The sequence below is a fragment of the Fundulus heteroclitus genome, chromosome 1 (genome assembly GCF_011125445.2).
Source record: "Fundulus heteroclitus isolate FHET01 chromosome 1, MU-UCD_Fhet_4.1, whole genome shotgun sequence".
NCBI classification, from domain to species: domain Eukaryota; kingdom Metazoa; phylum Chordata; class Actinopteri; order Cyprinodontiformes; family Fundulidae; genus Fundulus; species Fundulus heteroclitus.
This window is the reverse complement of record NC_046361.1, coordinates 10480558-10495638: the sequence shown is the minus strand read 5'-3', so window position 1 is coordinate 10495638 and position 15081 is coordinate 10480558. Positions and strand designations below refer to the sequence as shown.

Sequence of the window (15081 nt, the reverse complement as noted above, 5' to 3'; positions counted from 1 at the left end):
TTTTTAACTTGTGTGTGTGATTTTTCTCTCTAGGGTCTCCATCTGACAAAGCAGGTACTGTGACTGTGTTGCACTTTGAGAAGGTGCAACACAGTCTTATTTAAGTGCAACGTGCACGTTGATTTTTTTTATTATTATTATTTAGCATTCAGGGAAACTGGTCTCTACTTTTTTTTTGTTAAAGCTCGGTTTCTTGTGATTGTGTTTGATACAGCTGCTGAAAAATGCAGGAAAATAAGGCAGCTCCTAGTTAGTCATTCTAAAGGCTCCTCAGATGGACATACTAACATCATTGTAACATCACCTCTCATTTTACGCACTAAGACAACCAAACCTTCAAGGAACTGTATTTTAATTTGTTATAATTTTCAGCCTATGGACGGTGATCAAAAAGGCGAATCTTGCCACAGATCAGTTAAAAACAGTTTTGCAGCATTAAAATGTGAAAGTCGTCAGCTGGATGTTTCTGCAGTCAGTTGGTGCACTCTGTTGGTGACTTGGTGACAGTGAAGCACAATTAGTTACTCTGGACTACCTTTCTGAATGTTTTCAATTTGGATGATGAGCTTCTATTTTGTATATGTTAAGAGAAGAAATCTTTTTCCAGACTCAAAAGAAAAAGTAAATCTTTGTTTTTAGTTTTTGTTTTTACATTACCTTTCAAAATAATTAATTCCCCTCTAAACTGTTACTCATTTTGTCATGTTTTAATCACTATCCTCAATTCATTTTATTAAAATTTTTTAATAGACCAACAAAAAATACCGTGGCTTGCATCATAAGACCAAGAAACACAACAAACCAGTCAGTGAGAAAGTTTGGGAGAATCTGAACAGGACTATTAATTGTTGTGCACTCCCCAATTTTGGCCTTTATTTAGAAGAATGGCACAAAGAAAGTCTGGTTTCGAGTGTCAAGAGCTGCATGAACAGTACAAAGTTTGGACGCACCCTGTTATTCAATGGGTTGCCTTAATTTTTTTTCCCCATTTCTGGGAACTACCTGAGAGAAGGTCAAAAGTGTGCAAAGTGGTAGTCAAAACACAGAGGGGGATATTTTGAAGAATCTAAAACATTAAAAATATTGTGAGTTATTTCACAATTGTTGATTTTTGACATACGTCTGTCTACTTTTGCTTCATAGATTTGATGTCTTTACTGTGTATCTACAATGTAGAAAGTAACAGAAATGGTAACGATGTGAGGTACACAACAAGCACGTGGAAGAAGCTGCTATGCTCAACTCTAACTTTCCAATTCAGCATGCTGTTTTTAACGTCATGTCGCCTGAAAGGTTCAGTGGTATGTGTGGTGGGAAACAAAAACTACGTATATGTATGTTTTAGGATGACCCTCCCAAAAAAAAAAAAAAAAAACTGGAAAACTGATGTTTGCAGATGCCCCCCAGTCAGTCTAACCAAGCTGGAGTTATTTTTGGAAAGAAGAATGAGCAATATGTCTCCAGATCAGCAAAGATGGAGGAGAAATGCCCAAAAGATTGGAATAGTAGCGAACGGTGGTTCTAAAATCCTGAGGCTGATTACAAATGTACGGCAAATATTGCTTATTTCTGTTTGTAAAAAAAGTTCAAAAACAATGTATAATTTCCCTTCCCCCTCACGTTACCATATTTCTTGTTGGTCTACAACATAAAATCCAATAAAATGCAAGTTTGTGTTTGTAATGTGACAAAAAAAAAACGTTACTGGACTTAACAATCTGTTATTGCCCCCTTTTTTTCTTTTTTTTTTGGTTTCTGAATGTTATGAACACAGTGGCAGCAGTGTGATGTACTATAACAAGTAGAGGATTTAAAATATTTTCATTACAGACAAAAACCCATGAGGACCATACTTCTCAAAGCCACGTTTTCAGAGACAAGTACTTTATATATATATATATATATATATATATATATATATATATATATATATATATATATATATATATATATATATATATATATATAATAAGTCTAGATGAGAGTAATAAACTCTCATCTAGATGAAAACATTCATCAAGCCGAAGTTTTTCACCCGTCCCAAACACAGCTCAAATCTCATCGTGCCTCCATCTCCTATGTTCCAGAGATGCGTAGTTCAGGTGACGTTCAGACCCGGACTTTTAGAGCACGAGATCGAAGAAGAGGCCTTACGGCAGCTACGTCACACCCAGTTGATCTGCAGGAAGGAGTCGGAGCAAAACGCACTCGCTGAACAGGAGGTACAACTGCACACCCACCAACCCCCTCCGGTTACCTTCTGCTACCTGCACAGATGTAAATCATGAGCACTTGTCCAGCAGCATGCTGCTTTTAACATCATTCTGCTGTTTATGCAGAGCTTTTTATGAGTGAAGGGTGATTTTAATACTGTTACAGAAACAAAGTTTGGGTACAGCTTTTAGAGGGGGCGATGCTGTTTGGGAAAACACACAAACGCCGACCAGCTGAACAAAGACTGAATGTTTAGCTGGTGTGTTTGCGAAGAAAGAGGCAGGATGAAATGGAAAGGCATGGAGCAAATAGCATCTGTGAGCGTGTTATGAAATACTGCGATTAGGTCCAGACGTGTGCAAAGTCGTAGATGCTATTCTGTTTGCCTCAAGGTGAGAACGATACATTCCGCTGTTGACCAGATAATGACAGAAAGGAGAGAAGATGGTTTGCCGTAACTTGAGGGATTAGCTCCTCGTGTTCTCCCGAGAGCAGCTGGAGAACCACGCAGAACCGTAACCTGTAGACGTACAGAGATTTCTGCCTCCGGCTGTTAGGTGGTCATTCGCACCAAAGTTGCTCGATGCTCATATACTGCCAGGATTTGTATATTCTGTAATGAATCTGAAATAGTCAAGGCAGTGGCAACTCATTGGAGAGACTGAACAGAAGGTTGAGGTTGTTCCCTGTAGAACCGAAATTTACCCAACCAGAACTGTTGCTGGTTGGGTAAAACTTGGTAAAACTTGTGACTGTCCCAAAGTCGGGCTCTGCTGCACTAATCTGAACAAAATAAACTCCAACATAAAGAGAAAAACAACTGAAAATGAACATGTAGATGAAAAGAAATAAGCGATGCATAAGCTGAACACTAACTGAAATATAAAAACACACACACACACACATATATATATATATATATATATATATATATATATATATATATATATATATATATATATATATATATATGTATATATATATATATATATATATGTATATATATATGTATATATATATATATATATATATATATATATATATCTCCCTCAGTAGTTAAAGGAATGTGGAACAACTTTAGCTTGTTCTGGTTTGTTTTCTGGGAGAAAAGGTCAATCATTCACTGACAACAATTGTTTTGTATTATTTTTGCAGAATGCTCACCATCATCTCTTTAATCCTTACTGCTTGCATTATGCATAAAGCAGGAGTTCTCAGAAAAACTGTTTATATCATACTCTCCCCGCCCACACACACACACACACACACACACACACACACACACACACACACACACACACACACACACACACACACACACACACACACACACACACACACACACACACTGTGTTCTTCTACCCTGGCCTGAAGTCATACCCAGCTTCAACTCCCTTTTGATTGGGTTCCACCTTTACGCATCGATGTTGTTCTCGTTCTCACATCTCCTTTGCTGCTGTTCTCCTTAATCATCTCCATCCAGTGATGATTTATTCATTGTTGGTTGATCTCTGTTGGTGGGTTGTGAGTAATGAGGGGCACATCAATGGGTTTGTACGACCTGCAGGAGCTGTCTGTTGTTTGCTGTTTCTGTTGTGGAGGATTTTATTGAACAAAACCAAGACATAGTTGGAGGGCACCTCCCCTGAACTGTCTCTCCATCACGTCAGCATAACCTTTCTGCTTCCCTTACACCTTTGTCGCGTGATCCAAGATGGAAAGAGCCATCTCTGCTGAAGGCAACAAAGGGAAGAGGCCATCTGGGAATGCAAAGAACAGCAAGGTGTCTGAAGAGCCAAACACAGACAGTCTGACCAAATCACCTGATCCAGTCGATGTAATACCAGGGTGAGTTTGCTTCCTGAAAGATTCATTAAACAACGATTAATATTCAGTAGCCACATATAGAGACTACTACGACAAAAGTGAACTATTGTTTTGGGAAGAAACTTCCGTGTCTCCTCTGAAGGTCTTTTTATGTTGGAAAGTTAACGAGACCGGCTAAGAACTTATATCTTGTCTAAACCTGCGACCCAGTGAACACTGAAATATGTTATTTTGGGTGAGAAAGCTTTTTTCATTTTTATAATAGTGGTTTCTGTTTGAAGGCCTGAGCTGTATGAGGAGGCCAGGGCCTCTTTGCTGCGCTCCTTTACCCGGCGCTACAGAGAGTACACGGTTTCCTGCTTTGTGTCAGACGGAGACCCTACAGAGACAGACAGACAGGTCCAGCCGGCATGGAGGTAATAAGTCTCTAAGCTTTCATAGAGCAGACAGTTTGTAAATCAGTGAGTGAAAAGGGGCTTTGGAGGGGGGGGGGGGAAGATATTTTCTTTCTGCAAATGATCTGTTTGATTTCATTAAGTCATTCATATTCAGCTCTCTTGTTTCCTCATAAAAGTTACTTTGATTTCTTCCAGACAACTTATTAGCCAAAATAAATATATCTAACATAAAAAAAGAAGGGAAAAAAAGAAATGTATCTAAGAAACAATTTCTGTTTTAGAACAACGCTTCTCATTTATCATGGCCCTTATTCCATGCCTGTGTTACTCTCCTCAGCCCCATAAACACGCTCTACCTGAAGCTGGAATGTCCTGCTGAACAGCCCCCTCTGCTGGTGACGTCCAACAATGGCACTGACATTTTAGACTTCCACCAGGTTCTCGTGGGTGAGATATATTTTGATCTTTTGAGAAATATGGCTCTTTATGTGTGTGCTCTGCCTCTCACCAAATGACTGGTGGATGTTGGCAGTAGCCCCAAACTACAACCCAGCCCCCCCACCCACTCCCCATCAACCCCTGCCGTCACCCCGCTGTACCCTGCCAGGATAATTGGGTACAGACGACGGACGGCTGCTGTTTCCCTGTACTTGTTCTCTGCGATGTGTTTTACTGTCTTTTGTTCTTTGGCTTCATTTATAGGACACAAAGTGATTAAAAGGTTTACAGTTCAGAACATTTCCAAGGACACTTTGGATGTATCCTTCCTCCACAAAATGAGGTTTTTAAAGTCAGATTTTTTTTAAATGTATTATGCTTGTAAGTAAAAATGGTTTATATTGGGGGGGGGGGGGGGGGGGGATAGTTCCGATAGTGCTTAATATCGTTTAACTTTTGCTTCGTGCTTTGCAGTCAGTCTCTTAACACTTCAGTCACTTATGTGCCTCTTAAGAAAACTGTTTAAGAGAATGAACTGTACATTATTTAAAGTGAAAGGACACCTTCTTTCCAGGTAAATGTTTTCCTGGAACATGTAAACTTTTAAAATCTGAAGCAGAGTAAAACAACTTTCGCTGATCAGGGGTGAAAACTGGCTGCTCCATACGGCCATGTTTAAAACATCACATCTGTCACCTGTCCCATTAGTCTGTACTATTTACTCCTTACTAACGTTATGAAACTCCAATAGTTAAGGCGGTCTGTGGTAAAAATGTGATGAAACTCATATTTATCAGCCCGTATAGTAGTTCCACTGGCAGATAAAGTGGTTGCTGCTCTGCTTCTTTAAACTTGATGTTTGGCTGTGAAAACCTGCTCACTGACACCCAAGCAAAGCAAAAGACCCGCAGACATTGATTGGTGAGGAGTTGGTTTTGCACGTCTTTTCCATTGCAGACGAAATCTTTGTGGCTCATCCGCTACTCTGCCACTTATCGCACACATTTTTTTTTTTTTTTGCCCACACAATTTAGCACTCTTTATTTTGAATCTTTTAAGATGAAGCCCAAAGAAATGTTCTGTACCATCTTCATAATTCATAAGAGCAATTAACAGGACCTCCTGAACATTTGGCCGGTGGTCGTAATGTTATGGCTGATCTACATATGTCAGAGACAACAACACAGATCATGCCTTGTTCTCTTTACACAAGACACTTTGTTGTCCATAATTCAAACGTGATACAAAAATATATCCTTGAATTTCTGTGGCTACCACAAATGATTTTAAAAAAATGTCCTGTTTATTTATCTCTAATTTGACTTTGACCAATTGCAAGCTGAGGTCATCATTGCTGGACATACATGGTCCCTTTTCTCTGCTCAACGCTATGAGAGGCCTAAGTCCTGGAGAAACACACACTCTGATTCTAGCTTTCAGTCCGACCTCAGAAAAAAAGGTTAGTTAACATTTTAAAAATGTATTTAGCACTTAGTTGTTTTCTTGCTGTAATTAAATTTAGGTACTTGATTTAAAAATTGTAAATCTGTGGATCATTATCAGCTCATTAATAATTTACATTACCCACGCTGCCTTGTATTTTCCACAGTGCTGTGAAACACTCGAGGTGCAAACCTGGAAAATGGTTTTGGAAATCACTCTTCGGGGGGAGGGGGTGCTTCCTGTTGTCACTTCATCTCCCACTGGAGATCTCCTCGACTTTGGCTACGTGCTGGAGAAGGACAGCGTCTCTCAACAGGTGCAGGTGAGTCGTCAGTGACAGTGGGACAAGAAGAAGTACTCAAATACGCGTCACAACGTTTTAGCTCTGAAGAGTTTTTGTTTTAGCAGGGTTAATTTTCTTCAATGTACACATAACACTGTGCAAATGGTAAAAATGTGCAAAAAAAACCTAAAATGAACAAATCCAAATGCATAGTAGTAATAATATCTCCCCATGAAATGTAGAAAAATGCAGATTTGAATTTAAGTACTTTTATTCAGTGAGGAAAAAATAGTTCCAATAGAAACATAAAAATAGATTTTCTTTAATTGATTTGGTGCCACAATCAGTCGTACCCATAACAATTTCTGTAAATGTAACTGAGTCAGTATTCTGTCGTAGCCACTATTATATAAAGGACAGACAAGGGAACGTAACATTCAGGCAAGACAGATGTGTGTTGATCTTCATAAGCCAGGGAAATGGGATCCATGGTAAGCGAGGTAAAGCAAATTTATTACCTCAAGTTTTTTCAAGGATTCCGACGCACCAGCGTTGTGGTCAATGTTAAATCAGTTTAGAATAGAGTTGTGGGCTTTTTACTCAAAAATGTTTTTTTTCCCCTCAACTTAAACAACACAGAGGGGAAACAACCACGCCCAACCTCTCCCAGTGCAAAATGCACAGGAGGGGGCAATAAGCACAAAAAAACTGCACCCACTCTAAATGACACGTGCAGACACAAACTCAAGAACATTAAGTGTTTATATCCAGTGATTGTGAAAGTTGGGAAGTATATGTGATATTATTATGTGTGACTGGGGTAAACAACATATCTAACAAATCAAGAGGAGAAAAAAGACAAAATCAAAGAACCAAGTTTCTTCTATTGGTTGAGATGGCCTTAAGACTAAGACAGGAGCAGCGTTGCTAACCAACAATATGGCAGCCGACAAATCCCTGATTGAGAGTAGCTGAATATTTCAAGAAAAAACAACTAATAAATTAGTTAAAATTTGCCAATGTGGTGGTTTTCAGTCTTTGCAGCTGTTAGTCTCCAGCTGTGTTTCGCCCCTACAGTTGGCGAACAGCTCGGTGGTGCCAGTGGTTTACAGAGTGTTGCTGGCCAGTCAGTCACTCAGCAGCCCTCAGCATGGAGCCGACAGGATAGCCTTGCTGCTGGATGGCTACAGAGGCTCTCAGACGCACCCAGCCGTGGGTAAGAGCTGAAAAACCTGAAAACTTTAAGAGTTACATTTTCAGGAGTAAAGACCAGTCCCTCCTTTTATCATTATGCCCATTATTACAATGTCAGATACCTTTATGTGGAGAATGTATGCATAAACCTTCCAGTGAGTAAGAAATAAAATAAGTTTGTGTATTTGAATGTTTCTAATTAACCGGTAGAGGATTTAGGGTTTAAATTAAGTTGTCATTCAAACTTGAGCGATGTTGAAGCCATGTTTGAGTCTCGGACCTCACAGTGCCGTCTGTTGTGCTCATTTTCTGGTGATGACATGATAATGATAGAAGCCACTGAAATCTCTCTGTCCTGAACAGGAACCCAGAACCACAGTGGGCTAAGCGTCTTCAGTGCAACGCCAGTAGAGGGCAGCATTGCTCCTGGTCAGACACAAGACATCTCCATCTCTTTTCAACCCGACCACCCGTCTCTCTGCTACTCTGACAAACTCACAATAGAGCTTATGAATAAGGTCAGCAGAACTGCTCAACACATTCGCAGACGTACAAACACAGGTCTTTAAACTAGATCTGTTCTCAGGCTGACCTTAAAAAACCTTCCTATTTCTCTGATGATAAAAATCATATTTCAAATATCCTCACTATTCTCCGATCGTCACGATATTGCTACTTTAACCATGTGCCTGTTCTCCTTTACAGAGTAAGGTCTGTGTGATGAATCTGAAGGGAGCAGCTTCTTCACATAACATGTATCTGTGTGGAGGGGATCCTTTAACAGTACCCATTGAATCTCTTCTCCCCTCCCTCATCACCCCTCATCCTCAGCTCACAGGTATAAGTCCGTGTCTCTCTTTGAGGGTCACTTAATATGGTCTGATGAAAGTTACATTTTCTTAAAGTGGAAATTCATAAGCAAATGTTAGAAATGTGATTTCTATCTGCCAGAAACAGCCTAGGATTAATCAATAAAAAAAGGGTATAGTAGGCCCAGTCCATGAAGTCATCTATGCCAGTAATAGGAAGCAGAAAGTACCGACTGTGACATCTTAGAGGGCCTTGCAAAAGTGTTAGTATCCCTTGAACTTTTTCATGTTTTGGCCCTCTACAACTGCAAACCTTAGTGAGATTTTATTAGGAGTTTGTGTGACCAACACAATGTATAGCACAACTGATAAATAGGAGGAGATTATATATGTTTTTAAGCTTTTTCACCGATAAACATGAGAATAGACTATCCTGAATTTCTACTGAGACCACATTTACTTTGATACCTCTAAATAAAATCCAGCACACTCAGTTGGCATCAGGAGTCACCTAATTGGTAAATATTCTACCAATCTCATCGTTCAGTCTGTGGTCCAAAAAATGGAAGGCGTGGGCCACAACGTCAGGTCTACCAAGGCATGGCAGTCCATCTAAATGGAAAAAACAGATTTGATCTTATAAAAATATCTACTGAAAGAAAGCCACTAGAAGTACGGTTTGCACAAGCGGCGTAGGGGACAGAACAAACATCTGGAAGAAGATGCTCTAGTGCAGGGGTGTCAAACATACGGCCCGCGGGCCGGATCCGGCCCGCCGAACAATTTATTCCGGCCCTGGGGCTAAATGCATTATCATTATTTAAAAAAAAAAAAAAAAAAAAATTTTTTTTTTTTTTTTTTTTCCAGTGTCCTGTCTGGCAATGTGGCAATAAGATGCCACAAAGAGCTCATCAGATTTGACTTTCACAAGTGGACAAGATAAAAGGAAGAGAATGATAAAACAATTATTGAAAAAAACATGTACTTTGTTTAATTGAAAATATGCAGTTCCTATATTGTCCACGAGGGGCGCTGTGTTTTAATTAGCAAAATTCAAATAATTTCTTAATTTTTATCTGTTTGATGTATTTTGTCATGTAGGACAGTGTTTTTAAGTTCCAAAAAATGTGAATAAATGTTTTTCAACATTGTATAATCCCTGTGATTATGCATAATGCACAAGTAAATGTTTAACTGAGTAAAAGTATTGTTGAAATTGCACATACTTTTCTTAAAAACGCTGAGGTTATTCATAATATATTGTGTAAAAGTGAAATTAACTTAATATAAAAATCAACAACAAGTCCACATTTATTAGTTCTATTTAATCTTACAATGAGTTTACTCGTGTGGCCCTCTTGAGATCAGATTACGCTGTATGCGGCCCCTCAACCAAAATGAGTTTGACACCCCTGCTCTAGTGAATGGAGCACAAAGTGTAATTTGTTAGCATGCATGCTAAACATTATGTGTTGCAGAGAGCTAAAAGTGCACACATCACCCTGAAGACACCACTCCCACGCCGAAACACGGTGACAGCATAAAACCGGGGCAATACTGTTCTGCAGCAGAAACAGCAGAGCCGGTCATTATTCACTACCTTGTGTTGTTCCGTCACGTGAAATAGTCAGATGCATGAACGTTGATGTGGCAAAATGTTGAAAGGTTCAAGGGGTATAAATGCTTTTGCAAGTTACAGTATATGAACTATGCAAACTATGTGTGTTTAAAGAGAGATATGATATACTTTAATTTGTAGCTGAATGGGTTGTAAACCTACTGTCACTAACAGAGGCGGAGGAAAAGCCAAGCATCCCGGTTCTGGTTACTTTGCGAGCCAGCTGCAGAGCAGGTGTCATCGGGCCAGCTGTCAGGGAGCTGCAGGTGGGCTGCATCCGCTCCCCACACACCAGCAAGAAGGTAGCTGGAGAATACTTCCAGTCGTTGTGTTTTATTGGAAATAAGGGAAAAACATTCAGTACAGTGATAAATGTCTAAAGTGTGGCCTGATTCTGTGTGGCCCCTGGACTGATTCTGCATGGCCCCCAAATGCAATTCAAGAATGATTTGTTCCACCAGCTGATGACATCACATTACAGACAAGTTCAGATCTTCCTATCATTGACAAACTTAGCCACAACACAAAGTATTTGATTTTTAATCACCACACTTTTTTACATTGTCTTTAATTTCAGAGTAAATTGGACCACATCTATCCAATGACTTTTTACTAAAATGCAGACTTTGGTTCACCAAAATCTGCTTTGAATTCATTTATTGAAATGGACTAAATACAGCAAGTGTTTTCAACGAAAGACCAATCCAGATACTGTTCTTATTGCTGGAAATATACAAGTATGTTTTCAGTTTTTACAATCATGAACAAAATAATTTGCACACTGGATGATCTCTGGATCTTTTAATGAGGTGAATATGTAAAGCCTTTTTTTTTTATTTTAGATCTACAAGAATTTACACATACTTTTCCTACAGAATATCTCACTATTTTATTTAAAGGTGCACAGTGCGTGTTTTAAAGTTACATATTGTTACATATAGTTTATTTTCTTTCCCACAAATGCCCTTAAAATTGCCTGACGTGTAAAATGAATTTTTCTCTAATAACTTAAGGCTGGACTAGTCAAGTTCATGAGACAGTGATTCGGGCCAAATCCTCTGGTTGTGTGCGTGGTTGTGACAGGCTGAACATTCTCGTTCACCTGACCACTTTGTTTAGTCTTCGGCGTAATTGATGTATTAGCGAGAGAAAACGGGCTAACTTCAATATTTATAGCTTTCTTATCTCAGAAGATATTACGACTCTAAACAAAAGACCTGTGCAGTAACAGAGGCAGATAATTTTCCTCTTCTCCTATGCATGTTGCATTTCAACTTGTCACCAGAGGGGGCAGGCATCTGCAAAAATCCAGGAATTTACGCTCTGCATTTACTTAAAATAGTGCATGCTCACATCTTGTGGAGTAGGTAGTTTTTTGGGTAATTTTTGTCGTTATTTTATTTAATTTTTTCATCATATTTTTAATCCATGCGTGTCTTTTGATTAGAAAGTTTTGGCACAGAGGATGAACGGTTTGGACACCTCTGTCCTAAAAAAATTGCATTTTCTGTGTTTCTCCAGAGCGGTGAGTTTTATTGGGATAATGTAGCAACTCTGCAGCAGCAGGGCTTTCAGCTGGAACCTGTTAAAGGCAGCGTGGAGGCAGGACACAGACGTCCTGTCTCCATCACATGGACACCACAAAGTGGACACAAGGTGAGGTACAGAAAAAAATGTATGTACTGGTATGAACAAGACAAAACAGTTTAAACAAGGAGAGAGATACATTAATATTCACAACAACAAAAAATCTATGAGCTTCATTAGCAGACGGTAAATTCTTTCATATATTGTTTAACATAAATTTATGATCCACACTAAATGTAGAGGATTTTTATTTCCACTTGTACCTCGTTTGTCCAGCTTAAAATTGAAGTGCTACCAACCAGTCCCCAGTGATGGTCCATGGCTTCTGTGAAACATAGAAGTTAGTTTTATTTTCAAGATACTTAAAAAAAAACAACTTTCAAATTCATCAAGAAGAGACTTTTTTTCCCCCTAATTATTACATAAACACTCGATTACTAAAATGTAATGGTTGTGCGACTTGCATCTTTTTGAATAAACTGGTGAGTGGAAAGATTTTCTCGGTACTTGAAATTACTGAAAAAACACTTTCAGGAAATGTTCGAAGAAAACTCCAAGCAAATTCTTTGGATTGCTGTAAAAGCACCAACCAAGACATCTGAAAAGGTTCAGCAGACCAGGAACGATTCATAGCGGCGGCTTAAACTGCCGCCATGCGCTCAGGATTTAAGGGGTTTATTGAAAAGACACCCGCGCTCCCGGACAAGCATCAACGTGCAAAAAGAAAACTATAATCAATATTTCTGGCCAGTAGTGTAAATTATTAGACTGAACATCTTTGTAATGACCAAGACTTTAGAGTTCAGACACTAAGGTGGGTTAATAAAACATGTTTAGATGTTGAATTTTACGCTTGAAAGGTTTATTTTCCTTCAATCCTTTTCTCCTCATAAGTATCAGCACAATAAACCTGGTGATCAGCCGTGTCTGAACAGCAGAAGTATAATCGAGGATTATTTTGAGCGAATCAAATCAGACCTACACGTGGCCCCCATAGGATGTTTCAATTCTGGATCAATGTTTCTTGAATTTATTCAGTATGTATCTGTTTGTTGTTTCAGCCCTTTCAGGTGGTCCAGGCGTGTGCCCACCTCACTGTGAAGAGCGATGAGATCAGCATTTACAAAGTGACCTTGGTGGGTTTTGTCTCCTCCGCTGCTGAGTGAACAACACAAGACATGGATGCTGATCAGTTGGGAAGTCTGGAAAAAAACGTGTTCTAAAACTGTCCACTCAACCTTTATTAACTCAGCTTTATAGCACCTAAAAAAGAATTGGAGTGACTTTAACTTTCAACCAGTTACTTTTTTTTTCTTGCTGTTTGTGTCTTTATTCATGATTGCAAAAATTTTACCTCATTGGAGCATTTAAATAAACGATGATGCACAAATGTATCTACTTGTGATTTTCAGAGAAAGAGAAGCACCATTAGAATTTGCTGGTTTGGTCACAAAACTGATGTTCTATTCAACCTGAACTTTTAATAACTGAGCAATGTTTTCAGAAAAGAGAACTTGGCGTACACTGTCAACAGTGCTGCTTTAGTTTGAAAGTCACCAACGTTAAAAAGCAGAAGCAAGTACAATATTATAACGCGATAAAGCCTTGTTCATACAATTTAAACATCTGCAAAGGGAAACAATCTGAGTGACGAGTGACTGGCTGGAAATATGTGAATGATTTCCCAGCAGAATAATAGTTGACAAAATAAAAGATTGACAGCAGACAGGCAAAGCATCTGCACAATTTGCTCAACCCAATCCCTGATGAAAAAATTAACGATAAGAATGAAAAAAACTTTTCTTTTGTTTAGTGATCTGCAGCATGTCCATGTAGAGCTGCTTTTCACCACTAGAGGGAGCCGATAACTACAGTAGAAGGTACAGTGCTGGTCTTGCGCCAACGCAGCCACTTAGGTTGGGGAGGGGTACTTCAGAATGAGCAGATGTATTTCATCTGAAGGAGTGCAGGCATTGTTTTATTCTAAATATCACCAATTAGATTTGGATTTGCAGTGATTTCAAATTTAATTCATGAAAAAAAAAATGGTATGCCATGAGTACCATAAATCTAAAAGCATCACCATGTTTCCAACATTTGAACTTAAAGTTTATTCAAGTTCACATTCGGCATACCAAATATTTTAGCTTTCAGTTTGTTTCTCGCCATAAGTGCATGGCGTGTAAAACCATAGTTTTATATAAGATAAGATAAGATGGGCTTTATTGATCTCACACTGGAGAAATTCACATGTCACATCGGCTCAGTAATCAGTAGTCATAGGGAGAAGGAGTCAAGTAGAACGAGGTGCATCAAATATATACAGAAATATTATATTAAGAAGAAACTGTTTTGATATTACATGCATGAATAGACACTTTGGGGGGGGGGGATCTATGCAGACACATGAGCAACACAAGACTACGCTAAACCATCAGGGGTTGTGTTAGCAGCTTCAGGCAACTTTTAAACATTCATTCACACTTTCTTTGTTTGCTTTCTAGTGGACCTCCTCAAACGTGCCTGAATGTACACAAGCATAGAGTATGGAGGCTACATTTTCAAATCTCATAAACAGTCCCTTCCACAACTAATGAATCCCTTTGTACAAATGCATAAGGAGTCTTATGGTACGTTCACAATAAACGCAAATAAGACGAATTATTCGCGCTAATTGCCCGCTTTTGGTTAATTGTCGGGAGTCAGATCTCTTTCCAGGACACGAACTACAGGCGTTTTCTGTCAGTAAATCCATCATTGCTCAATAGAAATATAGCCTAATTGTACTGTCTAAATATGTAACACATTAAAAACAGTTTTTTTGCTGAAATAAATGAACGGGGAGCATCTTGATGCGACAGAAAAGTTCAGATTGTTGAACTCGAGTGAAATTTTGCTTTGCTCTATTCACCCAATTTATGCCGTTCGCATTGCGCGAAATACGTTATTTAATGTTATTTAATTATTAATGTGGACCATTAATTCGCTGCTGAATGCTCCTTTACATAGGGATAACGTGTAAATCACTCGCTCTGTTCACATTCTGCATGAAAGTTCCTACATTTACGCTGAAGCCGATCCGAACTTTTCTGTGAAGTCGCGTCATGTGTGCATCCTGAGACACGGGCTCAGGATGCACACAAAGGTAGACACAAGACAAAGAGTTTTCACCCCCCAAGCTCAAGCATGCAAAATAGTCTTTAAAGTCTGCTAAGACTCGTACCAAGTTCCAAAAGTCATTCCTTTTTGAACAATGTGATTTACTGTGTT

At 38.9% G+C, this 15081-nt stretch overlaps 1 protein-coding gene across 1 annotated transcript in view; it reads left to right on the top strand.

The window, feature by feature from the left end:
* Positions 1 to 13566, top strand: part of cfap74 (cilia and flagella associated protein 74) — a 66017-nt gene extending 52451 nt beyond the window's left edge. The window contains exons 24-36 of the mRNA XM_036142518.1: positions 2022 to 2222; positions 3929 to 4062; positions 4323 to 4457; positions 4777 to 4886; positions 5142 to 5197; positions 6217 to 6336; positions 6487 to 6642; positions 7681 to 7819; positions 8161 to 8315; positions 8503 to 8635; positions 10399 to 10526; positions 11746 to 11880; positions 12873 to 13566. Of these exons, the coding sequence (XP_035998411.1) occupies positions 2022 to 2222; positions 3929 to 4062; positions 4323 to 4457; positions 4777 to 4886; positions 5142 to 5197; positions 6217 to 6336; positions 6487 to 6642; positions 7681 to 7819; positions 8161 to 8315; positions 8503 to 8635; positions 10399 to 10526; positions 11746 to 11880; positions 12873 to 12977 (1707 nt within the window). The 3' untranslated portion in view covers positions 12978 to 13566. The remainder of the gene's footprint in view (positions 1 to 2021; positions 2223 to 3928; positions 4063 to 4322; positions 4458 to 4776; positions 4887 to 5141; positions 5198 to 6216; positions 6337 to 6486; positions 6643 to 7680; positions 7820 to 8160; positions 8316 to 8502; positions 8636 to 10398; positions 10527 to 11745; positions 11881 to 12872) is intronic.
* The last annotated feature ends 1515 nt before the right edge of the window (positions 13567 to 15081 follow it).